This window comes from Solanum stenotomum, unplaced genomic scaffold (assembly GCF_019186545.1).
Source record: "Solanum stenotomum isolate F172 unplaced genomic scaffold, ASM1918654v1 scaffold21218, whole genome shotgun sequence".
Classification (NCBI taxonomy): Eukaryota; Viridiplantae; Streptophyta; class Magnoliopsida; order Solanales; family Solanaceae; genus Solanum; species Solanum stenotomum.
In genome coordinates, this window is record NW_026026429.1 from 53,622 (window position 1) to 67,371 (window position 13,750).

The following is a 13,750-nucleotide window of genomic DNA, read 5'->3' on the forward strand; positions in this document are numbered from 1 at the left end:
AGGTCTTGCAATTCTGAGAAAGGAAATGAGGACATAAAGTTTTAACTCCTATGGGTTGTGAGAATTTATAAAGATTTTCTCAAAAATTATTGTTGATCTATGTATCCCCTCTCAATCCCCACCCCCACACAATCTATATATATATATATATATCGATATAAATGGGTCTGATACTACTTGATAATTGAAGAACAAAGAATTTGAACATGAATTAATTATATTTGAGAATTTTAAAGATGAATAGCGAATGAAATGTACAAGCATAGAGAGAGAGAGTGTATGTGTGTTTGCGTTTTGAGTGTGTAAAGACGAGAGAGGAAAGAGAAATATCAATAGGTTGATGGCTAAATCTGGTAAAATATTACAACTCTGTCTATATCTGGTAAAACATTAAATCTCTGGCTAAATAGGTTGGTAGCTAAATCTGGTAAAGTATTACAACTTTGACTATATCTAATAAAACATTACAACTCTGACTATATCTGGTAAACTATTAAATCTCTGGCTAAATAGGTTGGCAGCTAAATCTAGTAAAGTACTACAACTTTGACTATATCTGATAAAACATTACAACTCAGGCTAAATAGGTTGGTGACTAAATTCGATGAACAGAAAAACGAAATATCAATATGTGGACTATTGTACTTTGAAGTAACTATTGTTGGGTTCTGAAGGAGTGAATAGGGCGTCGTGCGGAAGCTTACAATTTAGAAATCATATAGTTGATAAATCAGATAACAAAAACTTATACTAAAAATCAAAATATGATTATATCAAAACTAATATAAAGAAAAACATTGAAACTTTAGAGAGAATAAATCTCCCCATAAACAAAAGTCTTAAACGACTACATTGTGAATGCTATTGTTTTTTTGTGTTAGAAGAAACAAACCTATATTTATAGAGTCCTAAAACCTTTCCTACTAGAAAAAGAGTCCTCAAAGGAGAGAATAAACCAAATATAAAATAATATTATATTTTCCTTTCAAGAAAAGTAAAAACATTTATGGTAATGTTTTGTTTTTTCTTTAAGGAAAAATAAATCTTAAATTATGGTAAGAAAATCAGGGCAAAACCCTAACAACTATCTCATTCTTAATACCATCAGAAGGAAAGATGCACAAACTTGTTGGTTTTAAATGCATGAGATGTTGAATTCCATTATCACGCGTAAGTAACTTGTGAAGTCTTGAAACTCACAACATTGCATGTTCAATAACCATTTCATGCAAAAAGATGATGTTGTTTTGAACATTAAATCAACTTCAATTTCCTATCAAGTTACTTCCAAATTCAATTTCTATTTAAGTAATGATTCACATCATTTCATCATCCTCTCCAATAATCGTGCAATCAATAATGATTCTAATAAGTTAAAGAAATTTCCTTGTAAGAATTTTTCTTACGATTATATATGATACAATTAAATTAGTTGATATAAGTTGTGCGTTCTTTCATTGGTCTACAGGATATACTTAGTGATCATAGTTGAATCTTTTTTCTTAGAGTAAATTTCACATATAACAAACATAAAAATCATATTTGTATGCTATAACTATAGTTTGCATAATTGCGCTCCATAGCAAACATAAATATGTATATTTCGCTATACATATACAAAGAAAGCAGTTATATAATTCGCTATACATATACAAAGAAAGTAGTTGTATAATTCGCTATACATATACAAAAGAAAGCAGTGTATAATCTGTATTTGTATAAAGCGAGAAAGAGAGAAAGACAAAAGAAAACTAGGCAGGGGAAGATTGTATTTGTATAATCATAAGTGTATAGGACGAAAATATATGCATTTGTATTTGTATATACAATTTACTCTCGCTTTATACAAATACAAAAGCAATGTATACATTTGTGTTTGTATAAAGTGAGAGAGGCGAGTGAGAGTGGCGAGCGAGATCTGGGAGAGGGGAACGAAAATATATGTATATATACAATTTTTCCTCGTTTTATACAAACACAAATGCATTTTATACATTTGTGTTTGTATAAAAGCGAGAGAGGCGAGCGAGACTGCCACCAAAATGAGAGTGGCGAGCAAGATTCCACTAGGGAGAGAGGCGAATATAACTATAATTTGCTATAGGGTACAATTAAATCAAATTATGTTTATAGCATTTAATTTGAATTAATAGTTTGCTATTATATACAATTTTCCTTTTTTCTTATTAGTGATATTAGCACTATTTTTTTACTTTTTTATTTCACGATTTCAATTATCACCTTTTTTAAAAAAAAATATATTAATTATTGGGGTATTACTCTTCTTTCTTGGGTAATGATGTACGTTTTGCTCACCATTCATATTATTTGGTTGTTGTTACTACTCTTATTGATGGATTCTTTTCTTAAAACAGAGGGAGAGTTCTATTGGGAATAACATCTCTATTTTTATGAGATATGAATAAAGTTTATATATGCACTCTATCTTGTTACTTTAACGGTGAGATTACACTAAATATTTTGTTATAAACTCATATCTACCTACTTTATGTACGTGTACGTACGTATATATGTATGTTGTTCATTTCTCTTTATTTTTTTCTTTCCATCGAAATTTAAAAACTTTATCCATCTATCTCATGGTCAAATTATTAAGAAAATCTATCTTATTTACTATAATATTTAAAATAGTGTTCGCTAGATCTTCATATTTTCTCCAACCATTATAAATTCTCAGTGCTCTCTCTATATAAATTCATCATGATAAAAATTAAAAAGACAAGATATCATACATAAAAAAATATCCAAAGAGTTTTCTTTAAATATGTGTAATCTTTTTTAAATAGCATATCCCTTAAGAAGCTATGTAGTTTTATCACAATGTCCTTCTTTAATTTTTTTTCTTCAATTAATAAAAAGGTGTGTTATATATATCTTCAATTGATGATAAGCCCACTTATATACAAATAAAGTAATGTAAGTGAAACTCTGTAAAGAATCCTATGAAGGTTCTAGAAGAGAAAATATATTTAAAAAGGAGGGTAATAGCTAATGTGAAACAATTAGGGTTGTAAAATAAAAAATAAATAAAAATAATAATAATTAGGGTTGCAAAGCAACACCCTCTATTATTGAAGTTGAAGTTGTAATTCATAGGATTATTATATAATTGTAATAATGCCTAGCTTTTTGTAACAAGAAGAGAAGTGTATCATTTGGAGAGTTGTTAGAACAATTATAGTTAACATTTGAGTTAAAGTACTAAAATTAATCTCTTAAATTATAAAGGTGTAATTTGAAATCATTCGTTAAAGTTAGTATAGATTGATTGATAAGGAGTTGTTTATAGTCTTTTGAGCAAAGAGATTTTCATTGTAAGCCCTTTCTTACTTAATTAGCACTCCTTCGTTACTTTTTACTTAGTAGGACATACGAATTGAGGTTAGCTTATCGCAATCTAGTATTTATATTCAACTATTAGAAAATAAAATAATAATAATAAAATTATTATTAAATTTAAGTTTTATTGTCTGGGTTTATCATGACACATATAATGTCCATATAATGTCCACTTGGGCAAATTTATTATTTAAAACACAATAATAATAATATATTCAATATAATTTCATAATTGACATTTGAGAAGAAAAAATATATATGCTAACCCTTGATTAAAAAATTAAAATTAACGAACCAAAACTAAAAAAAATATTTATATAAGGTTGTGTAGTGAGAACAATAGATATACTGGTTTTAATTCAACTGTGCATTAAAATGAACAATAAGTTGCTGTGGTGTAGTGGTTATCACGTTAGTCTTACACACTAAAGGTCCCCAGTTCGATCCTGGGCAGCAACATAACATACATTTGTTGTACTTTTTTTGATTTGTCGACCGGCATGTCGACGAAAACGTGTTTCTCCTCTTTATTGTTTTCACCATGACTTCTTCACTACTATATTTACATTACATGCTTGTTCTATCGGAAACAGCTCTACCTTCACAAGGTAGGGTAAGACTGCATACACGCTACCCTCCCCATAGTACGTAAAAAGAATATGAGACAGCTGCAGGATCATGGAAAGATCAAATTTTCTCTTTATTTCATTATTGCAATTACTCCATGTCAAAATCCAAATACATTCTATAGGCATTTCTATCTGAAGAGTAATAGCCCTCCACAAGAGTATCCACTTGGAAACCGAGTTTCTTGTATAGCTGCATAGCTGCAGTCCTTGTAGGATCTACATGAAGCGATATCCGATGAACGTTTCTTGTTCTGCATTTCTGCACTGCTGCCTTCAGTAATTTTTCTCCATGTCCTTGTCCCCTGTAATTCTCTTTCACTGATGTATTCCACAGGAACGATGCATCAGTAAACAAAACGAAAAATTTTAAATGACAAAAGAGAAGGAATATTGTAAATGAATCTCTTTCCCCCTCGTTTTTCAACTTGTGTTGATTCGCTCAGGCCACAGAACAACAAGAGAGAGACAGGCATAAACATCGCGATAAGAAACTCATAACCACAGAGAGAACCAAAGCAATTCTTAAAAAGGGAAAACTAAACATACATGATGATGGTTCTCTCTTCTATGCAATGACAGACAATGCTTCACAGATTTATCGGGAATATTTACTAATAATATCAATTCACCTTCTTTCTTTTCGTATAACGATGCGATATGATGATGATCAGAGATAGATTTAACTAAACTCTCCTGCAAAATTCCTTTAAAACAACTGCTAGCTATTTCAAGGTTTGTTGTTTCCTCAATAGTAATATATCAGCTTGCTCGGAGGGGAAAAATACACAACACCTCTCAAGTTTAGAGATTTGGATCGTTCAAGAAATGCTGCACTTTCATCCAATCCAGCTACAGAGAAATACATTGAAGGAGCAGAAGCAATTTTTCCTACCTCTCTATTCATGCATATTCTTCTTAAAAAAAAAGACAACTTTTTTGTAGATGAACTGCTCCCAAATAAGTATTTTTATCTTTTGAATGCTCAAGTAGTAGTCACATTCACACTCTTGACTGTTCTTTTTCCTACGAAAACATTATCAAAGAGTCACATTTGAGTTCCTCACGATTATAACCTCCTATATTATATCAAATTGGTCCTAGTCACATTCGGCAATAGTCTCTCTACTTTCACAGCCAGGGATAAGACCGCGTACACACTATCCTCTCCAGACCCCACTTGTCTACGCAGTCCTAGCCACACTCACATTGGGAAATAGTCTCTCTACTTTCACTGTGTACACACTACCCTCTCCAGACCCCACTTGTCTATGCAGTCCTAGTCACACTCACATTGGGAATTAGTCTCTCTACTTTCACAGGTAGGGATGGATAAGACCGCGTACACACTACCCTCTCCAGACCCCACTTGTCTACGCAGTCCTAGCCACACTCACATTGGGAAATAGTCTCTCTACTTTCACTGGGTACACTACCCTCTCCAGACCCCACTTGTCTACGCAGTCCTAGTCACACTCACATTGGGAATTAGTCTCTCTACTTTCACAGCCAGGGATAAGACCGCGTACACACTATCCTCTCCAGACCCCACTTGTCTACGTAGTCCTAGCCACACTCACATTGGGAAATAGTTTCTCTACTTTCACTGTGTACACACTACCCTCTCCAGACCCCACTTGTCTATGCAGTCCTAGTCACACTCACATTGGGAATTAGTCTCTCTACTTTCACAGGTAGGGATGGATAAGACCGCGTACACACTACCCTCTCCAGACCCCACTTGTCTACGCAGTCCTAGCCACACTCACATTGGGAAATAGTCTCTCTACTTTCACTGGGTACACTACCCTCTCCAGACCCCACTTGTCTACGCAGTCCTAGTCACACTCACATTGGGAATTAGTCTCTCTACTTTCACAGCCAGGGATAAGACCGCGTACACACTATCCTCTCCAGACCCCACTTGTCTACGTAGTCCTAGCCACACTCACATTGGGAAATAGTTTCTCTACTTTCACTGCGTACACACTACCCTCTCCAGACCCCACTTGTCTACGCAGTCCTAGTCACACTCACATTGGGAATTAGTCTCTCTACTTTCACAGGTAGGGATGGATAAGACTGCGTACACACTACCCTCTCCAGACCCGACTTGTCTACACAGAGTATGTTGTTGTTCCAATAAACAATGTTAGATATCAACTTAGACTTCAATCCAAGAATACAACTACAATAATCAGATTAAATTGAAGAATAAGACCAATTATTAAAAGGAAAATCAAAGCAAAACAGAAAATTATGAAAAGGGTATTTTTAGTTCAGACCTGCTAATTTAGTGATGCAAGCAGAGAGTGAAGAAGGCCAAGAATACATAACATAACCAACAATATCTTCACCCAATTGAGTGTAGAGTAACCCAGAATTCTTCTTTTTCAGTTCTTCATCAAAAGATCGAGCTAAAGATTCATGTTTGGGGAAAATCTTCTTCTCTATTCTCACTATATCGTCAACTACCTTAATCCAATTTGCTGAATTTCTCTGCAATTCAACTATCTCTGCCATTTCTTCGTTTTCATATTTCTCTGTTTTTGCTGCTGTATTTTAGGTTAACAAGAATCAACTAGGGTCATTATTGGAAAGAAAAATAGTTCCTCTTGTTATTTTAAAAGTTTTACTTTATTTTTTTTACACTATAAAGTTCTTATATATTTTTAACATTTTAATTATTAGAAACTATTATGTACATTGTTTTAATTTTACATGGTTTATTAATTTATATATATAGTATAAATTTGCATTCATGTATTAATTAACTTATCAATTAATCAATAGTACAAATTCTCTCTGATTTTCTGATTATTTATGGCCAGTTTTTTTGTATGTGTACGTCTCTAAGCTTGTAAGTGGAAGTAAATCGATTTTCTGATTGTTAATTTATGCCCAACTTCTTTATGTATGTGTGCGTTTCTAAGCTTGTAAGTGGAAGTAAATCGAGTCTCACGATATCATTTGTCTTTGTCATACTCATCTGTGTTAGGATATACTATTAACCATGCGTTTTGATATAGTATTATTATTGAACAATTGTTTATTCATTTATTCAATTCAATAAAGTGTTACATTAAATAGATCAATTGTCATATATGTGTCCTTAACTTATATAGTAGATGATTTGGTGTATAGAGTTTAAGCTTATACACAGAAGATTAAATCATCGGTTCTTATAAGTTAAAAGTTATAGTTCACAATCGTAGATGGGAATTTTGGACAAAACCATCAGAAAGATTGTAGCACGAGATTAAATGTAATTTATCTTGATTATGAGAATGGTATAGTTCTAACTTCTCGTGCTAGTGCATTTTGTATGTATTGAACGGGACCGAGCAGAGATAGATGTTTTAGACTGACTGATAAAAACATATTCTCTAAACTGTTAAATGTACTTATATTCTTAATCTTGATATAACGATTATGATCTGTATATATTAATTATCGTTTTGATTTATTAAAAGGTGAGATTCTGAGATGGGTCAATATGCCTGGTAGATTGGATGATGATAATATGTATTGGTGAAATAATTAGTTAGTTGATGGAATCCATGTCTCAGTATAGAGATTGATGATACACCTTTTTATGAGAAACTTATAAGTTTTCATGTGTAAACCCGGCCGGTAGATTTATGAATCTGGCACATGAAATAAGTTAAGTGTTGCTCTAAAGGAAATTAATCATTGAATTAAATTCGTCAGTAATTTAATTTATTGATTAGTATCTGGAATCTTAACATGGGGAATTACATAAGTGTTTAATGGTGAATTTCGAAATATATATAGAGGAGTGCAATTACGAATTTTTAGTGGAATGATTTGTAATTTATTATGGTAAGAATAATTCAAATTAATTATTTGGAATTATTTCCATAATAGGAAGCCTCAGTAATAAATTCTGTGGTCCCTCCAGTGCCCAATTTAACTAGAACTCAGAATCCTATTTTCTAGTAGAAGAAGGAAAAAGAAACGCGTGTTTCTTCTGGGAAAAAGAAACGTGTGTTTCTTGGTTTTCTTGAAAGAAAAAGGAATCCTCTTTGGACTAGGAAGAGAGCTCTATAAGTAGGGATTCTTCTAACCTAGAGAAGGAGATTCAGTATTCTATACGATACTTGCCCACCCAAGTATTGAGAGAGTTCAATTGTTAATTGGGATCACTGTAGAAGACTGTAGAGCTGGAGTTGGATTTGCTTCAAGATATCTGCACACGCTTCAAGAGGTAATCCTGAGTTAATTTTCAGCATACCTCGTATTTGTGATTGTTGTCTATACTCATGCAAGATGTATGATTCTGGAATGCTTCCGCTGTGAATGTTATTTTCTAACAATCTGGTTGAACAAGGACTAATACTAGTTGTTGAGCTAAATTAAGTTATAAATATTCTTTTTTGATTTGCTAGTTATAAATATTCTTAACAAGGTGTGGTATTATTTGTTTTGGGTAAAGTCTTTGTACGGTTTTCTTCAAAAGGCTTCACACTATTAAGAGATTCTACACTTTATATGTAATTTCTCAATCTTTTCAGCTATCAACGTGGGACTTTCTTTACCCAATCAACAATTTTGTTATTTGTTCTTACATTTTGGTGTTAGCTTTGGCCTTTGTGTACTCCATCATAGGTTGAGGAAAGGGATCATATATAATTGGAAAAATACAAATCAGAATGGTGTTTTTGTTAGTAATCCAAGGGATTGGTTTATTTTTGGACATGTTATTTTTTTGGTTCTACTTAAGGTCATTGATTTTCTTCCTACTTCAATCAAAAGCAACTTCTACTTTTCCTTCTATGACAACGCAATTCAATCTAGCTACGTTGTTCTGTTAACCAACCCCAAAAACAGGACACCATATCTAGATTGATAAGCTTAAGCAAGCGTTTCTGACCGAGGACACTTGAATTAAAATATATTTGACAATAGAAGTAAGTTTGGATATGACTTATTTATACTTCAATTAATCTAAAGTAAAACTTATCTATATGTACGATCCGGCCAAATTATTTTATCAATATGATCAAAATATGTAAAACATATTCACTAATTATGTATATCATAGGTATAAATATGTATATATAGTATACTAAAATGTACAAAACCTATACAATTATGACTATTTGTAAATTAGATTAATCAAAGACATTGAGCTGTAATTATTCCGATCCATCCTTTAAACCCTTTTCACTTCAAAGCACCATCCCAATTCTAAACAGGTTGAGACATGGTATTTTTTTTATTTAAGATGGGGTGTAGTTAGGTGGAATTTTCTTGGTTTTGTTCAAATAAGTCTGCCTTTTGAAGCATAGGCTTATCTTGTTTCGATCTTTATTTTATTTTTTATAATAATGATGTTCTAGATAACTTTTACACCTTAACTTGATTAATTATATGAGATATCTGTCATTTTTCATAGCAATATTATATTTAACTATATTTGCCCAAACTAAAACAGATAGAAATAACATTTGAATCTGCCAAACTTCAATAATGAATTATATATGGTAGAAGATTCTTTGGGGGGCATTATGCAATGATAGTGGAACATGACAATATTTTTGTGATTGGTAAAAAGAGCATGGGAATGTGAAACACTAGCTTTGATAAGAAGAATATGATGCTTTATAACATTATCAAGGGAACAAAAGTCATTTTTATATTTGAAGAAAAGAAAGAGTTTTCACATTACAATAATTGGGATGCCTATAATGCGTGGTTCAAAATGATAGTAACAAGGCATATATTATATTGATGCACTAGTTAATCATATTGAAGAGATTAAAGTTCAGTGTTATTTATTAGGGGGGGAAGGGGGGAATATGGTCTACAAGTACTTGTGCAAAGTAGATACCACCTAAGTTGCTTGGACATGCAAAGGTAATGTTATAATCTTTGTGAAAATTGATAGATCATTAAATCATTAAACCTATTACCTATATAAGATTTAGTGCTAATTACAATCATTTCTATGTAGTGTAAGTGATGTTGAATTAGGTGGATATCAACTTATGAAAGTGGACACCGAATTTTTTAAAATGCTTTCCCTAGTGTTACACTAACTTTAATAAGTGGAAATCTTATGAAATTGGTGACATGCTTTCAAATAATTTTGAAGTATTAAAAATAGATGATTTATTAAAATAAGATATTTCTCACCATAAGCAATTTTCAATTGTTTCACATCAAACACACCCATATTTGGAATGTTCTATACCATCACTCTACATAGACGGCAGCCATCATGTCAATCACCACCCACCAGCACTTGCTGTTGTTAACCTATCAAAATAGATAATGATAAGTTGGCATATGAGATAGGTGGTCTATGCCATAAAACATGAGTTGCAGTGCAGTGGTGGAACTGCTCAATCCTTAATTAAAAATTTCAGGTTTGAGTCTTAGGTATGAAGAAAATCCTATTGGGAGCGTCACTCTCAAATGAGTCCTGTGTTGTGCAATTCAGATTTAATTAAGGCTTTAATGCAGACTCCGAACAGTGAGCGTGAGAAAAAAAGAGAGGTGGTCTATGCCTATTTCTCTTTGAGATGTTGATGCCTTGATTTTGAATATCTTGTTTTTCAATCCGCGTGCTTATATCTTTGAATATTCATCACTTTCTCTAGATGTGAAAACTACTCTTTCCATTTCAATTTGAATATTCAAATTATAAAGAATATTTTTTTATATTTTACGTATCTTTAATCAAATACCATATAATTTAAAAGTTCGTTTTACTTTCTTAAGTCAAAATCAAATAAATAAATTAAAACGAAAGGAGTGATGGCTGAGATGTCCTGTAAAATGGTATTGGTCTCTTTAGTGGGATTTTGTTATTTTGATTTTAAAATGACACAAGAAGCTAAACAAACTTTGTCTTCTTAATGATTGGATTTGATTCATCCTTTCAATTTCAATTGAGTCTGTCTCAAAATTCATAATGTTAACTATATAAATCGAGGTGATCATATATTACATTGATCAAAGATGTATATTCATGTCATATATCGCGTTACTAAATATAATTACATTGTATGAACACGCGAAGAAGATGATCAAAACAAGAGAAGACATGTTACTAAACAACAACATAGGAAAAAACAGATTCTGCTAAGTGATTGATCCGCGTGTGATTGTTGTCTTCTTAACCTTGGACTATTGCTTCCTGCAAGATTATATGAACTTGAATATGTATACAAATTAGTATTCAATGAGTTCCCAAACATTCGCGCATAAAAAATTTCCCCTGTTGTCGTTCCACCAGGACTTAACATATGTTCTGTACTCGTATAGTTTCGATGATGATCATGAGATTGCTGGGATAATGGAGGCATATTATTATTGGGTATTAGTCCGTGACTCCTACATCTCGGAGTAGGAGGTCTTTGTGGTATGACTATACCAAGATTCAGGGACTTGCCTGATGTTTTTGAAGCTTGACCGCGAGCATAGAGTGGAATCAATGTTTTTTGTGAGACTTCAGCTTTGCAAACAGGGCATTTTGGCTGTTGATTATCGATGTTCTCTGATGAAATGGTCTTAAAATGTATCCATTTGTAGATGCAAGGCCAACAATAAAGGTGACCACATAATGTAACAACAGGATCATGTACAACATCCAGGCAAATGTTGCACTCGAAACCTTCAGGTGAGTTTTCTTCAAGTTTATCAAGATTAATTGTGTTCCATTTTTCAAAGGAAATATCGCGTTGATCAAAGGTAGTTTCTGGTATTTGGTGTTGAAAAATTTGTTGTAAGGCCATATTTGCCTCTTGGTATTGATTTATTTTGGTAATGGCAAGATGAAGAATGGTTAGAATTCAGGTTTTTAATACAATTAGAAGTGAGTATTTATAAGGACAAGAATAGTAGTTTGCAAACAATGATTCTTAAGGTTGTCACTTGTCAACATCACATTATGTTAAAGGGGCATGGCTAAAAAGAAAAGGCCCTACACATTATTAAACAACACTATATCATATTAGTCAACTCAGTCTTAATTTATGCGGTAGTGTTCGATTTGATGTAACGTTTAATAAAGAAATGAAGATTTTTAAAATATGTGGTGTAAAACAAATCTTTAATTATTTGTGTCATTATAAATCATGTCATTAAGAATAATAGATGAATTTAAAGTTTTTTCAATCATCGAAATGTGATATTCTTTTTGTATCATACTGAAACACATGTGTTACATAAATTGGGACAAATGAACTATCACACACATCATAATTAAGTGATTTAATGAAGTCGAAAAATTAATATTAATGGATCATGGTTAAGTGAGAGGAGTTTTGTGCAAACACGCCTTTTATCTATCTATTTGATTTAAACAAGTATAAGTTTATCATATTAGAAATATGATTAGGACCTTATATTAGGCCCCATGATAAGAATCTTAATCTAGAAAATAACTTTTAGTCAATAAAAAGTAGCACTAGTTGCGTACAAGGAGCTACCACTTGATGAACTTCCACAGAACCACATCCCATAAGTTCAATAGTTTTCACACTATGAGAACTAGATGTTTTTTTCCGCGTGAATCAATGAAAATTTTATGTTATAAAACATGATTTTTTCCATTTTGATTTTATTAAACTAATTCACTAAGAAAACCCATAACAAAACATAAGTTCTCATTGAAATACTGGAAATAGTCACTTGGAAATTTATGAGTTTTAGGAAATTATGCATCAAAACTTAGGAAGACGCGGCTCATATAGAAATTTGTTGTTAAATCATAATATATACTTTTACATCTGAATATGTTTATTGATTTGGATAAAATTATAATTAAAAAAAAATTACAATACAATATATATAGATTCACATAAATTTAATACTGTAAGTTCAATTATTATTATTATTATATATTAATCTAAAATTATTATAGAAGCTTCTAAACTCTAAATTCAGATCCAACTAAGGAGTGAATATACATAGTGGGGGTCTGGGGGATGGGAGAAAACTTATGGACGGTGTGACAAAAAAATAAAAGAAATACTCCGTCCATTCCATTTGACTTAGTATTGTTTGACTTGATACGATGTATAAGAGAAAAAAAAGATTTTAGAAAATTATAGGCTAAAACAATTTTTATATATTTATATAATTGTAAATCATTTCATTAATTAAGCGTAGATGGAGAATTTTAAGTTAAATTATTTTCAATTACAATAAAATGACATATTTTTAAAGACGGACTATGAGAATAGAGTGCCACGTAAAATAAAACGAGAAAATACTACTCCCTCCTTCTCATTTTATATGTTACCTTTTTACGTTACATTTACATTAAGAAATAATGTAACTTTACCCTTCTACCCTTATTTAATGTTTTCTTAAGTCAACTTTATAACTCCCTCCGTCCCATTTTACATGTCATCTCTTTCTATAAATAGTTGGACCACAATACTTGTCATTTTATAAAATTTATGTGTAAATTACCATATTTTACCTATTATACCCTTGATAGAGTAGTTAATTAATCTTGAAAATATATTCATCATTTATTATAAAATTGACTTAAGAAAACATTAAATAAGAACAGAAAAATAAAATTACATCATTTCTTAATGAAAGTATAAAGTAAAAACGTGACATATAAAATAGAACGGGATTACTACAAAAGAACGAGTCCGCACATGAATTATATAAGTACTACATGTGTCTCGAATTTAGCACCCTTTTGTCAACTTTTTATATTTTGGCTTACTTGGAAGCAAGTCTATCCTCTCCTATCCAATCAATTAGGGTGGCCATTA

The 13,750-nt window shown here is 31.6% G+C and overlaps 2 protein-coding genes and 1 non-coding gene across 4 annotated transcripts in view; 1 reads left to right on the plus strand and 2 right to left on the minus strand.

The window, feature by feature from the left end:
• The window catches only part of LOC125850946 (uncharacterized), a 12,533-nt gene extending 5,940 nt beyond the window's left edge, over positions 1–6,593 (minus strand). Inside the window, exons 1-2 of one of the 2 annotated variants that reach the window (XM_049530770.1) lie at positions 6,272–6,593; positions 4,040–4,307 (exon numbers count right to left, since the gene is read on the minus strand). In XM_049530770.1, coding sequence (XP_049386727.1) covers positions 4,078–4,307; positions 6,272–6,509 — 468 coding nt within the window. In that variant the 5' untranslated portion in view covers positions 6,510–6,593 and the 3' untranslated portion in view covers positions 4,040–4,077. Of the gene's footprint in view, positions 1–4,039; positions 4,308–6,271 lie in introns of those variants that run through there. The other variant, XM_049530769.1, reaches the window with a different exon arrangement.
• On the plus strand, positions 3,747–3,819 carry TRNAV-UAC (transfer RNA valine (anticodon UAC)). Its single transcript has one exon. It is a non-coding gene; the product is annotated as a tRNA-Val (tRNA).
• A 4,358-nt stretch (positions 6,594–10,951) lies between the features above and the next one.
• On the minus strand, positions 10,952–11,973 carry LOC125850944 (E3 ubiquitin-protein ligase RMA1H1-like). The gene has a single exon (XM_049530766.1). The coding sequence runs from the start codon at positions 11,747–11,749 to the stop codon at positions 11,042–11,044; it is 708 nt and encodes a 235-aa protein (XP_049386723.1). The 5' UTR covers positions 11,750–11,973; the 3' UTR covers positions 10,952–11,041.
• Between the last annotated feature and the right edge of the window lie 1,777 nt (positions 11,974–13,750).